Here is a 15,078-nt window from a genome sequence, read left to right as displayed (position 1 = left end):
TCCAGGATCAGCATAGGTGCTCTCGCCAGCTGAATATTGACGAAGCACAATGAGCCAAAACACACGCTGGGAACCCACACTTACGCGTGGCATAGCCCCAGCGCTCTCTCCATAAATAAACCACTAAATCCATCACCGCTGGCTCTCGGCAGGGGCAACCCCGGTGCCCAGCTAAACGGCCACATCTGCGCTGTGTGCGTGAAGGGCACCGGGCACTGTGTCCCGGGCTGAGAGCCAGCCAATGCAGACTTACCCAAAGGCCTCGATCACATAGGAGGAAATAAGGGAGGCATCTTCGGGGCCTGGGCGCCATGACAGAGACACGCTGCTCTTGGTGACATCTGTGACCTCTGGCTTGGAGGGGGGCCCCGGGAGAGCAGTGGCATTGTGGGACACGGGGTCTATAAGCTCGGCTGACTCTGAAAGAAAGAACAGCAGGCAAGGTTAGAAGAGGGGGTGATAGAAGCTTCTAGCAAAGATACCAAACATATTAATATGTGTCTGCAAGCTGTTTCTGTAAGGTAAGGACAAAACAACCTCTGACATCAAGGAAGGCACTCCATGAGGTCTCTCCACTGGAGCTTGTTGCCAAGCATGTATACATGCCAGAGTCCGAGAGCTGGAAGAAGGATATCAAACGAGCAATTAGAGACAGTGTAGTGCAGAAGCAGAATTTCATATCCACCTCTGGGCACATATAGACATACATCATTAGCACATTATTATTAATTACACAATATGTAATTAATGTGGTGATAAATCAACAATACATAAAATATAGAGATTTGAACCAGTTACAGAAAGCCTATAAACATCTCTAACTGCGTACGCAGCATAGTAACCAGTATCTAATTGAATACCAATCTACTATCTGCTTCTTACGTACAAACATACGTAAAATGTTAGGACATTTAAAAAAAAACATTTACTTTGATATTTATTTTATTGCCGAGAGGATGAAACCAAGATATTTAATGTTTTGCCTGGTGAACTTTGTCACAAAGCATATCAAAAAAGGTAAAAAATACAACAAATTATTTCAGAATGTCCCACTCATCCTAAGATGTGCAACAGTACTGGTTGTAGAGCTTAGATTCTCTGCCCGAACCCGACTCGGGGCCCAACCCGAACTCAAGCTCAAGAAAATAATCTGTAGGCGTCTGTTTTTTAATGCTATGTTTATTTTATATAAAGTTATGGTGTGAAAATCACAATATAGCAAAGTAACAAATCAAGTTGTGTTTTAATAAAAGTTGCACAAGTGCGCAGTGCGCACTCCACTATTATGTATTATGCACTTGACTTGCAGCGCTGTGCCGTGCAGTGCAAAGCCTTATTACTGTTTTCTGTTTTTGCACTTAGACTATAAGCTCAATATAAAAAAAAATGTTTGTTTAAAATGTATTTTCTATTCTTAAACCATGTTAAATTATATTAGATTAGAGGAAAGTCCTTCAGACATCATTCTTGTACCCTAACTGATGTTTAGGCCTGTGGATCATTGTTTGCAGTATTTGTGTTTTAATCTTTTGGAGATATGTTCTTAATGATTTGAAAATGATTTTAAAAAGCTCAGTTAAAGCTTTATATACTAAAAATTTACGGGTTTAAATTGTGCTTGGGTTCATAATGACTTGCTTGCTTGGGCAGGATGTGCAAGGGCTCATTCACTTAAACGTTTCAGCTTGTTTTTTTAGCATTTGTTACAAACTGGAGATCCTTTGCAGATCTTTGTTTCTCAAAAATTCCTACTTTTGAGTAATGCTGTTGTCAGCATTACTTGTGATGACAATCACATGTTGACATCATCTCATTTTTACCCCATTACTAGACTAAAACTGCCACATTTCCAATTTTTCTTTCAAGTTTGTAGGTATAAAATGTGGAAATGGATGTATATTAACAAATGAAATGAAGTTTAACAAATAAAACGGAATATTTTGAGTTTATACCGTTTACATTAAATAAAATGAAATATAAAAACTCTGTATATACATTCATACATCAGAAGAAGAAAGGACTTGCTAACTAAGCAGTTGGTATTCATTCTAGTGGTGATGGTTTTATAGATATTCTAATACAAACTCTTCTTTCAGTCTTCCTAATCAACTGCTCTACACCACTGAGAGATTATAGTGAAATACATTAACCTCTGATGGCCTTCATGATGGAGCATTTGTGAGAGAGACAGCAAGAGTGAGAGAGAGAGAGTCTGGCAAACTCGCCAAAGTGCTGAAGTTAATTTTGCTAATAAATTATATTAAGAACTCTGCACCAAGTCATCATCAATACAGCCGCACTGATGTGGTGACATGATAGTCTACTTAGAGCTGATTGCTGTAACAATGAAACACACACACAGAAATAGCTTGCTGTCTCTGCTCGTCCTTCTGTCTACCTCTCTGTCTCTCTTTCTCTCTCTCTTTTTCTCATCTGCTCTGCCACTCTGGGTATCTCTGCCACTAGCTAAAGCCTTTCTTCTCCATGTTTGCCTCTGGTCTATTAATTCAATTCTGAGGTGAGTGATTTAAGTGAAATTGACATTCAAAGGGAGATAAGCATTCAGATAAGAGCTGTGTGGGCATTTCAAATTCACTTCAGAGAGATGTGTGTAGGTGTGTGTGTGTGTGTCTGTGTGCGTGTCTGTCTTTAATCCGCCATAAAGGGCTGTCCTTGACGAGGAGCCCAGGATCTGTCAGAGCTGAGCTAAAGAAGCCTCCTTAAATGGCAGCATTTAGCAATTTATTAAAAAATCAATACACTTTATTCATCTTTACATCCAATGCACTTGTCCATCTAAGTTTATGCTCATCTGACATCAGATCAGACGTCACTCTGAGAAAAACCTTCCTCCTCCTTTTCCCCTCCCTTTGTCTCCCTGTTTCTCTTTCTTCCTCTCTACACAATGTAGATACATACACACTCAATGCCCTCCCTGCCCATACTGGTTCCCATGAAACTAAATGTAATATAAGTGCATACAGTTTGCCTATATAGCAATTATGAACCACAGAAGCAGACCTTAGTGTTTTTAATCTGCAGACTTCCAGGCTCCAGCAGGGACATTTGAGGCTCTTTACCCAGCAGACTCAGTCCATCCTTCAGCCAAGTGACGGTGGGTTCCGGGTCTCCAGACGCCCGGCAGCCAAGAAGAGCCAGGCCACCCACTGCCACCGTCTGATTGGTCGGGCCCTGCTGAATGATGGGTGGTGGGCGGTCCTTAAGAGCTGTTCAGGAGAAAGCACAGACAGTCGCTAAATGTGCAGTGATGTAATTCCATTTGATGTCTCAATTGACCTTGCTCGTGTGCAAGTAGTTATTCCTAGCAGTAGTAACACTGTGTGATTGATACATTGTGAATTTTAGCACCTGTTTCTGTGGTCAGGCGTGCAAAAAAGCCACCTTTGATCGTGCATGCTTATGGCATGCCATCACACCTTGGAGCCATAATTACAAGGTGTGGATTAAAAATATCTTGCCTGAGAGGCTAATTAAAGTGCTTTTTTCACTGCCCCCTTCAACACATTCACACCCTCGCCCTCTCTCTTTTAAAGCAGGCACTTCAAATTAGAGAGACGGTTTTAGAAGCTGGGTTTGACCTTACGTTTTCTTTGCATCTATGCAAGCACTATAGCATCCTAAGGACTGCATTTTTTGCATGTTTTCTACTTTATACTACTTTACAATCAAGTGCACTAGGTATATTGTTACTGTGTATTATAAGGAGGGTCAATTGCCAGAACCCCATGTGTATTATGAAGTCTTTTTTTGGAGTAATGTTAAAGTGTCAGTGCTTAAAAAAACATTTTTTATTGAAATTATAAGTATTCCTGAGTGGAGAGGGAAAAAACATCCTTTCAGTGTATCCATACAACATATTCATTTTTAAACCAGAGTGATCTGGTTTTTACAGGAGTTTTTATCTGGCCAAGTAACATCTTACGTCACATGTGCAGACTTTACATTCTGTTTACCTCAACAACGCAACACTGCTAATATCACTGACACAAGAGCTACTGTGAACATGGAGAGCCAGCATGCTATAAATGTCTGCAACAGAGCCCTTGTTAAAAGCTTAATAAATTATCTGAAAGGGTTCAAAAGTGTTTTTTATGACTAGCTACAAAAAACATGTAGTCAGGGTATCACTGCTGTGGATTTGTAATGTAGTGTATCTGTGTTACAATGTAGTATGACACAGCTTTAGTACCTGTACAGCAAATTAGCTGATTAGCACACTAACTTCATTTTTAACATTTGTTGTTTGGGCAAAAACCTGTGCTAATCCCTATTTTTAGACAATTTTAATTGCTATCATTGCTGTAGTTTTGTAACGACCTGTGCCAGTATTTTATCAGTGTTTTTTTTAAAGAACTCGACTGTTTATTTCTATATAGCTGCATCGCAAAGAATCCCAATCTAAATTTTCCTGATTTTTAGATGACTGTATTTTATCATAAATGAACACCTGAACAAAACAACATGCTCTTGTGAATATACAAGGTTTTTTTGTAGACAGTGACAATAATATCTGCATTTAAATTATTATTATTTTTTTTAAGTTTAGACTGATCTCTTACTGAATGTCGACTGACCTAATGTAAACTTGTAAACTGAAGATCAGATTCATCCTTTCTATAAGGGGACTGCACCAAAATGCATGTTTTAAAAGTACTCCATCACATGCTTGCTGCCATCACACATTCTCACCATAAAGAACTCCAAATCTAAATCTCTAAATGTACAGAATATATATCTTTAATGCTTTATTCTGCTGGCATGAAAGAATCGATGCAACAGTCTACATAAAGTACAATACAGAGAAAAGATACGTATCTACATCATTACTAAGGTCATTTGCTCTTTCTTTTGTCTCACTCGCTCATTCTCTCCTACCTTTTTTCAATCTTTTCTTTCCCACTCTCCCTCCCTCCCTCTCTCGCTCATCCCCTGCCTTCCAATTGATATGCACAGCGATCCAGTAGTCACTGCTTTGAGGGTAAAGCTCTCCTTCTGCAGAGAAGGCCTTGAGCAGATGTTAATTCAATAATGTCTGTGAGAGCAGGCCAAGACGGAATGAAAAGGAAGCAGAAAACGGCTCCCAACTGGCATCGCCACAGCACTTAAGATAATGATACTCTTTGCGAGGAGAAGTGGGTGTAAATGTGTGTCTCTCCATCAGTGGCCCCAGCCTTACACTTTTATGGGTTTCACTCCCTTTTCAGGCCATCCAAAGTCTCTTTTTCTGTTTCGAGCCCCACCTAAATTCTACATGAGGACTTGTGAAGGATTGTTCTCAAGTTGTTTAGAGCCTGCTCAGCAGAACAGGGCATACAGACACCAGAGCTAGCAGAAAACTGAAACTGCTGCTGGCTCTATTCAATTTATGAAATATTTATTTGTTGATTTTATTTATAAAGACCAATATTACATTATTCTCTGTCCATCTACAAAGCAGTTTATATGCATACTTTTTGTCTTCCTTTCAGACTGTTTTTTATTAGCAGATATTAAAAACAGAAACAGGACTACAGTCTGTAATTATAGAACTACAAAGAAAAATCTCAAATATAATAAGAAGAGCTGATAAAATGAAATTTAAAAAAGTAATAATTTGACGGTGTATAAGTTTGTTTGTTTTGCAGAATATGAACCACATGCATGTTTTTTTTTTCTTTAGCATAAATTGAAATGTCAAACAAATAATGCTGATTATTGTTGTCTTTGTGGTATTATTATTATTATTATTATTATTATTATTATTATTATTATGTTAAGTGACATTTTTCAAATTTACCTGCACTTAAATATCAGATAAGCTGCTCTTGAAATGTGTAACTTTCTATTATATACTTTGCATAATAATTAATTTATACACAGATTAAACAGAACAGCCACAGCATTAAAACCAGTTCTATAAATACATTGCACTGTTACCCATAACATTATAACCACCTTATTGTTTCTGCTTTCCTTGTAGCTGACTTTAATATTGTGACTGAAGCTTGGCAACATTAATCTAGATTTTTGTATTAATCATTTGATTCGTTGTAATAACTATGCATTTTTTACGTAAATAAAAATAGTGTCAAAGATCCTTTGCAGGATTCATTATGGATAGTTACAGTTTGTACTTTAAAAGTACCAAGTAGTCATGCAACAAGGAAACATAACATAAGTCCTGTATTGTAGAAAAACATGCATAAAGATTCATTGATAATTGTTTTATAATTGCATTGCAGACCACTGAATTGTAATCAAGTTAAATCACAAGGTGTTCAGAGATTCCCACCCCTAATGCATGTGCTGCGTGACAGTGATTGTACTTAACCTGAATTTAGTTAATTCGTGCGGGTCTCGACTCCAGTGTGTTGAGTTTGGATTAAAAATTACACACACTCACCATCAGACACCTCCAGCTGGGCCTTGGCCAGGATGCTGCCGGCTACAGTGAGAGCCTGGCAGATGTAGTAGCCCGCGTCCGAGCGCTGGACTGAGGAGATGGTCAAATCGCCGTTGGGCGCCACCGAAAAACGGCTTCCAGCCTGAGGAAGTTGGTTCGGGAAAAGTAGATCCTGAGGGAGGTAAAAAATCAGTGACTATTATGCGTTGCAAAACAAATGGCCTGCAGAGGACAAACTTATCCAATCCAAAAGTGACAGCACTGAAAACATGGGAGACAAATAAGTGCCAATTTCTCAAACATCCACAAAATGCCAAAAGATATGAACAGCTTTTCCCCAACATCTCAATATGCTGGTGTTTATCCGAGCGAGCGAGCCGCTAGCTCTTCCACGCATGGACTGGGCCAGTCACCCCCAGCAGGGATGACGGCTCAGCACAGCCTGCAGAGGGATCAGGGCTTGTTTCACGTGCGGAGGCTGGCTGGTAATTAAGGTCTAAAGCGAGCAGTGATCAGCTGGCCACGGTGCCCTTTGGCGCAGGCCTCCGCACTGAGTGCGGCTTCGCCGCCTACTCACAGCCTTGAGATCTCTATCTCTGCTGCCTCTAATGAGATTTTCCTTCTTTCAAAGTCCTCAAAGCTACTAGACTGAAGGGATAGGAAGGACATTAGGCAGATTCAATTAGCCTTAATGACTCGAATACAGTAAATGAATACATTTTCAGACGACAAATGACCCCCCTGGAGTCAAGTGACGGAGGACTGATGACCACTTCATTAGGCTGAAGGTAAAATCTGACCACTAAAACACCATCTACCCATTCACTCAGTGGATTTATTGCTTTCCTGAGTTAAATACTTTGTTTTAAGAACTCATGGTGTGAAAGAACGATCAAGGTGAAACCACCTGCTACTCGGGCACAGAAGAGCTTCAAATATTTCTCCGATCACAGCAGGACCAGACTGCTGTGGTATTTGTGTTCATTCATGAACATTTCTCAATGTTAGCGATGGGCAACATGATGAAACTTACTGTCATTGTTAGAAACTGCATCACAGTACACTGACATGCCAAAAAGTCATGGGATAGGAATATGCAAATTGGACATAAAATGTTACGTTAGTGTTAGTGTTCACTTTTTAACTATGCTCAAAGGCTGTGTAGCTTAAAGCTTCTGTGTTCACATGCTTGCATGAAGAATGTTTTGGGCCTCAGTCTATTTCAGCTTAAATATTAAAAACTGAGAGTTTATCATGTACCACTTGTAACTAGTATCATATTATATTTATGCCATATTGCCCACCCACTTTAGCTCAAATTTCACATTTCGTATTATTCATTTCTCATTATGAGTAGATTTATGTCTGTTTTTAGATGTGTTTATCTCCCAAATCATTGTAGAATTTAATAGAGAACTTAGTGTAGAAGAATTGAATGTAGTTACTTAGGTTGTTGGGTAGGAAGATTCACTGAGGCTGGCACAACAAAAGTAAAGTTAATACAGACTAAAACATTTTAAATGTTTTTGAAAGGCACTGACTGAAGTGGAAACCAACATATATAGATACTCTGTCTTTGTGCAATGCTTCTATTTTGCACACTGTTTTCAAACAAAAAGTGGCGTAGTAATTCAGATGATTGGATAATCAAGCGGAAATATCAGTCATTGCTTATGTTCTTTGCCTGCTGTTCCCTTCTGGTTCAAATATATGCCCTCTTTCGTCTGCTTCTAATAATAGCAGGATTTCATCTCCCTCTTGCACGAGGTGTCCTCCCTGACTGAGTGTAGATAAGCCTATGATTCTGACTCCATAGTTTGCTTTAAAACACCTATTCTTCACCATCATTTCAGTTCAATCTTAGTGGATATAATCATGTTCCGCTCATAATTATTTTCCCACCAAGATATACATAATATTAAGTGGAAAAAAGTGTTCAAAAAGAGTTTTGAATTATAGTTTATGTGACTTAAATGTGAGTGCTATAATATGCATTATGTATTAAAATACATAAATACACTTAGAACAACAGTTGCATTCATCCTGAGCCAAAAGATCTGGAGAAGAGAACTGACCTGACTGCCCTCTCTCTGCCAGAACACGGCGGGCTGTGGGTTTCCCTTGGTCTCGCATGGAAAGATGGCGGTGCGTCCCTGCATCACAATCTGGTCCCGGGGTCGCACCACAAACTGGGGGGCCTCTGGGGTTAAAGGTCACACGTGTAGCATAGCAAACAGTGAGATACAGGAGGTTGCGTTCTTTTGCGTTAAAATGGGATGCAGAAGCATAAGTGTGTTTCATTCATGTTTAATGCAAAAGCTAAGGTGCTGGGAAGCATGTGCACCTAATTAACATGCAGTGGGTGACGGTCTTGAAAAGGTGCAGAACACAGCGTGTTTACTAATGGTTCATAATGTGAGGTGTAAGGTTCAGCATAAACATGTCTGTTTTCAGAGTAGCTTTTTAGCATAGTGTGTAATGGTACTGTCTTTATCTCTGTTTCTGCAGCGCCGCTTTCCAAAGCTCTGCTCTAATGTTAGGGATTTTATTCAAAAAGCTTGAAATTGAAAACACTTCACAGAACACCACGTTTTTAAAAAGCCATGCATCAGTTCAGACTCCATTCACGAGGACGGCTGTTTTTCACAGAAATCTCTGCCTGAAAATTAGTATTGATTTGTTGAAGCGAAAGGGTAGATCTAATGGGTAAATGTGCAGTGTTAGTAGCATGGTCCAGATGGCTATGGGTACTTACCAACAGGACGAGCTGGTAAAAGAATAATGATGTGTATGGGAGCAGGGGAGGCACACATGACAAGAACACAGCGGCCACAGGGAAACAAACAAACAAAAAAAAAACAAAAAATGAAGTTTAAAGTGAACAACGTGGCGTTGGATACATGAGCAAATTTAGGACAAAAAGAGGGAGAGAGTGTGGGAGAGTTCACCAAGTGACTGATGAAATGGATCTTAAATCAGGTGAATTCAGAGGGGAGCTTAATAATGCAGCAGACTTTCCTTAACGCACCAAATGGAAGCTGTGGCTAGACAACCACAAATTACACAAACTCGAATCTCAGACTGTCGTATCAGCCCATAACATCTCGCCCTCTTTTCTCCCCAGCCCGGCTCACCCCGTGCCTCAGAAAGTGACAGAAATACCGTACAGTATATTGCTTTACGGGAGCGTAGAACATGAGACGGGGCTCTAAACTGTCATTAAGTTCCTCATTTCTTTATCTCAACGGGAGGTTCGTGCCAGCCATGCATGCCCTGAGCTCCCCTGAGCGAGCGTGTGTATGTGCGCACGTGTGTTTGTGTATCACAGGCTTCCCACTGGTCGGAGAATGACACACGCAGAGGGAGGTGGTCCTAGCAGGATTGGATCCAGCTGAGTGAAATAAACTGGTCTGTAAATAGAGCCGCTGCCGCCTCCTTGTCCGTGCGGCTTTCGTGCTTCGGCACCGAAAAAGTGGGTTAAGAAGCTACAATAAGTGCTATTTTGGAACTAAAACCAAAACCGTCTTGTCATATTTCTCTTCTGTAATCTTAAACCTATCAAATTAAATCCTCACACTGAAAGAGCTTTACATTTTCATCATAATCACATTATCAGAGAGGTAACCGGTACAGCGTGGCTTTTTGGTGGCTGACTGTTTTTGTCAGTGTCATGATTTCCAGTGTTTATAGTGGTAATAGTATATACCAGCAGGCACGTTTACACGTTTATAAATGAGGTGGCCGTTCACTGGTTGAAATGTGAATAAGAATCACGAACATGCTCGGCACCAAAGTATAGCTGACCCTCATCCACTCATGGTGTACTCAGAAAGTGGGTTGGCTGTTTTTGTTCATGGGCAGGATATCATCCATAAGTTCCTTTCAGGGATGTAATGATTTTTGATTTTTGATGTAAGGAGTCTTTTGATTTTAAGAATCTGCCGATACAGAGTCCAAATAAAATACTTTGGCGATACAGTAAAAAAAAAAGAACATATCATAACATATAATGGGCATTTAAATGTGAATAAAAGAATCAGGGTTAGTTTGGCTAAATTTTATTATACTTATCTTAGTGGTGTCAGACACTTAAAATGTATTGTATTAATCACCACAGTATATAACTCTAATGGCTAATTATATTTTTAAATGCTGGTAGCTATCTGTATGTTTGGGAGGTGGCAGTATTAATATTGTAGTGTGGTTCAGACCTGGCAGAAACTAATAATTTTTAAGTGGTCTCTTATTTTATTTCCAGAGCTGTATATTGCACACCTGCTATCCTATCCTACTAGCCACCAGTTCACGTCCCAGCGCACTACCACTCGTGTTACTTAAACTTTACGCTCACTTATAGAAATTTGATACATTAGGGATCTGAATCTTTTCCATCTGATTCCAGTTCTTTGAAAATCACGCGATCGACCATGAATTCTGAACACATGATCTGACCAGGGACATCCCTAATTCCTTTCATTCACATTTCAACCAGTGTCTAGTCTCTTCCTTTATAACTTCTCTGGGCAAGCTCTCTCTGCAGTAGCCAGAACTATTTGTGCATTACTAAGCCAATTGCTACAAACATTTTATTGTTTTTTATTCGTAATTTAAAATGTGCTTTTTAAATGAAAATCAGACCTACACTTCCCTACAAGTCCTTTCCCACTCACAGGGATCAACAGCCTGGTTTTGTGTGCCAGTGCTGAACAGAGATGAACAGAGTTTACTTTACGCAGTGGTTATGTCTAGGACTACACAATATATAAATTATTTATTATTGTAGGAATACTGGCTGTTTTTTGAGATAATGATCCTGGAAAAGGCATTCTGCAATTTGCAAATGAGATGCAAATGGTCACTGGTTCATCAAGGGATCCTGAACTAAATCTCAGATGATCCGGATAAGCATTAGCGGTTGCTTAAATAAATCAGGCCTTTCAACATGATTATAGATTGATTAGAAATTGTTATCTATATTTCATTATATCAGTATAATCACAATTCAGTCTTCCATATCATGCAGCCCTACTCCACATACCTCCAACTCGATCTACAAGACATAAAGTATTTATTCTCTAAATGGAAATAATGGTGGGAGATGACAGATCCCAAACTTACCTCTGACTGTCAGTGTAGCTGACGCCTCCACTTTGCCCACGCGATTCTCTGCCACACACGTAAAGCTTCCCTGGTCTCCGGCAGATACTTTCTTAATCCTTAAGATGAAGTCATCTTTTTCGTATTTCATCTCATACCTGTGTGGAACAGACAGGAGCAGGCTTCAAACAAATCCAGAAGCTCAAAGCACACAACACTCACATTCACGCCTTCAGCCCAGCAGGTATGCTACATTCGGCTTGTGCACACAGACAGAGAAAAGGGCTGTGATTAGCAGGAGATAGTTTCAAGAAAAGTAAACACAAAATAATGGGCTGTGGTGTTTTTTGGGGGAACAAAAGACCTTTTTCCTGTCCTTGAGAGAGTCCATGCTGAAGAGGATTCGGTAAAGTGGAGAAAAAGAGGGTTGTCAATTATGCAAGCATGAAAGGCATGGCAAAATGAAAGGTGCTTTCAGCTGGAACCCCTCACTGTTCCACTGCTTCAATATTTATGAAGAAGAACCCACTGTGTTTGGCCTCTGTCTATGTGTGTGCATGTGTGTGCATGTGTGTGTGTGTGTGTGTTCTTCCAGAGAAAGGATAGAAAGGAGAGGAGAAGATTTCAGAGGTCTGGCATATCTGGGGCAAAGCTTTAAATGAGGTTGTGCTAGCTTCATTGATGAATGACTAATTTATGTGCTTAAACTATGTATGGAGGCAGAGCCACTGCAGTATGCGCTGAGTCAAATTAACAAACAGGAGAGCATTTACAAAGTCAATTACGGCAGCCGGTTGCAACCCATCCAGCTAATTTACAGCATAAGAGAGCACAGCCTGAGTGTCACATTGCTTTTAGTACAGGAGACGGAGATAGAGAGACGCTGACACAAAGTGTACTGTAACTGACCTATTCAAGTTTGATCCACAAAAGGTTTATTCCGTACCAACTATTAAACAGTAAAAGTTGATAAAAATAATACCAAATACAACATTATTAAGGATTAAACCAGGGGTCGGCAATTAAGTGTGGCGGCGGACCAGATATTTTTCAAGCCATTACGTGGCGGGCCACAAAAAAAATCTGTTTTGGAAAATGAAGTGTAATTGGATGGAGTGCTACAGACTAGTAGCTCTCCAGCCCAGAGGGTTGTTGAACACAATTGCAGAACAGTTGATCTCAAATCAGGTAAACCCAAGAAAAAAGGAAAAAAATAAATAAATAAATAAACACACCCAACCCGTGTCATCAGGGTCGTGGTCCAATACACTACCGCCGCCCTGGCTAGGGAAAAAAAATGCCCTTATAAGGAGATAGGGAACCCAAGAATGGGTGGAAAAACGAGAACGGGCAAAAACTCAAGTCATGCCGAGTGTGAAAGAGAGACAGTCAGTCAGTGGGGCACCTGTTTGTTTTTTTGCTGCCAAGATAGCAATACACCAGAAATTTACCTGAACACACCTCACTATCAGACCATCACGCCCGTTGCTGTAGATATATTTGTAAGCTCTGCTATTTTACCAGTGCAAGCAGAAGGCGTGAAAACAGACTGTTTGCTAGGTGTAAGATAACAATGAGCATGGCGATGTGCCTTGATCCACAGTGTTAAGTGTGTTTGGTATCTTCATGAGTAAGGTAAACAACTACAACAACAATAAAATACACATGATCAGTCCTGACAATATGATTTTTTATATATGAACTTCCATGAAGACATGCTACACATGAACTTATTTCATGTTGTATGTGCAGCATTTCCTGTTCTGTTTAATGGTAGATTTAGATAAGATCACTGACGTTTGCCCAACATCGTAACAGTGGATATGAAACATCATATTTGTGGGTGGAGCATATACAGGTCAACTGTCAAAGTTTAAGAGTTTAGAGAAGTATTAAAAGTCTGGTCCCAATTATAGTGTTTCAGCAGAAAAGCTCCAGTCTAATTTATATGGGCATGAAATGTATAGATAAAGTATATGTTTATATTTATGTATTCATCCACAGGAGAAAGGTGTGTGAAAGCAGAGACTGGTGACTCTCACAATGTTAGAATACCAATAATGGTCTCTAATTGGCCTGGTGGAGTCTGGTGGAGACTCCAGTCACGTCACAGCTCTGACCTATATAGGCGCATCCCTGGAGGGGTCCTCTGGGCAGAGGAGTGGAGGAGAGAGAGACGAGGGGCGAGGTGGCTGGAACTGGGCCATTATTTAGCTAGCGGTAAGGCAGCAAGAGGCTAGCCACTACACGGGAGAGCCCCCCAAACACGACTCAGCACTTCACACCGCTCTCATACCTACAGCAGCAGCCGCAGCTTTACTGTAGCACACACACACATATATATACATGAGCCTTAGGTCCTCCTCTGGACCTTGCCACCTGCAGGAAGCAGCTAGCACTGTAGTGTTTTTGTTTGTTGCCTCAGGACCTGTATATCTTGCCATCATTGAAGGAAAATTATTTTAAAGGTGTACCACAACATTTTATACACTGAAAAGGAACTATTGGGTTGTAATGTTTTCCAAAAGAGGGTGAAGGTTAGAAGGGACAATAAATTGTTAAAATATTTTGATTGTTATGGGCTACACTTGATCATATTTATTGAGCTACACATGCAGAAGGAGTGCGAAAAGCATGAATAATGTATGTGCAACATGCCAGACATCTCGGCATAGAGTTTCCAAATGGTTTTCTACGATAATCCATCCCATGCAGCATAAATATTCACACAGTTCCAGCAGATGTTGTGGTGGAGTGGGGTGGAGTGTTGATAGGGAGTCCAAAAGCATTGTAATGAAGGACAGGTCTGGCAATGAAGCTGACCATATCATTGCATCTGTGTCCCCAAGACTCTTAAAGCTCTTAAAAGGTCTCATTCCATAATTTTTTCATTAATTTTAAATTGTCTAGTTGTGGTCTTTAGTATTAATGAATGCCATATAAGTTTTTTTTTTTTTTTTTTTGTGAAAAAAGAAAGTGCTTTGGTGTTTCTTGAATTAGTGGTCCCTGAAGAGAGACAGGATTTTGGCTCTTGCTCATGAATATTCATACATGCAAACTTATCTTCTTTGATTGGCTAACAGCACTGCAGCAGAGAACGCCTGCCTGCCTTCAACACAGTCAATTTGGCCATGAACTCACAAGTTGACATAGACACAGTGCTTTTGCTGATCGACTCGTTTTTCTAAATATTTTCTTTTCTTAGCTTCTGCAGACAATGGAGGTTGAAGAACAGTTTCATATGCAGCATGTGGACAAGAATTGTCCTGTTGAAATAGTGCCTGTAATGTGCCTGGGCTGTCAACGTGCCTGTAATCAAGACCGAAGTTAATCTTGCATTGTATGAAACTGCACCACTGCACACCACACCATAACACCAGGCCTTACGAATGTGCGACTCATAACTACAAACCTGTGCCTCCACACTGTGGTCACTGTGTTCATCGCCACCAAGAGAAAAGAGTGGGACTTGTGACTAAAGATGGTCGTTAATAAAAACTGTTCCCTTACTTTTTCTACCCTGCACTGTGGATGTTTATTATTGGGATTATTGTGTTTAATAAAGACACTGTGCCTAG

General features: G+C 40.1%; 1 protein-coding gene across 3 annotated transcripts in view; it reads right to left on the bottom strand.

Moving 5' to 3' along the window:
* Positions 1 to 15,078, bottom strand: part of LOC103037096 (roundabout homolog 2) — a 143,265-nt gene that overhangs the window by 40,762 nt on the left and 87,425 nt on the right. For all 3 annotated transcript variants that reach the window (XM_049468864.1, XM_049468866.1, XM_049468865.1), the window contains exons 6-11: positions 11,522 to 11,658; positions 8,479 to 8,603; positions 6,404 to 6,575; positions 3,022 to 3,227; positions 538 to 619; positions 254 to 419 (exon numbers count right to left, since the gene is read on the bottom strand). In XM_049468864.1, coding sequence (XP_049324821.1) covers positions 254 to 419; positions 538 to 619; positions 3,022 to 3,227; positions 6,404 to 6,575; positions 8,479 to 8,603; positions 11,522 to 11,658 — 888 coding nt within the window. The remainder of the gene's footprint in view (positions 1 to 253; positions 420 to 537; positions 620 to 3,021; positions 3,228 to 6,403; positions 6,576 to 8,478; positions 8,604 to 11,521; positions 11,659 to 15,078) is intronic.

Source organism: Astyanax mexicanus, chromosome 20 (assembly GCF_023375975.1).
Source record: "Astyanax mexicanus isolate ESR-SI-001 chromosome 20, AstMex3_surface, whole genome shotgun sequence".
Lineage (NCBI taxonomy): Eukaryota > Metazoa > Chordata > Actinopteri > Characiformes > Acestrorhamphidae > Astyanax > Astyanax mexicanus.
This window is presented reverse-complemented; position numbering and strand designations above follow the sequence as displayed.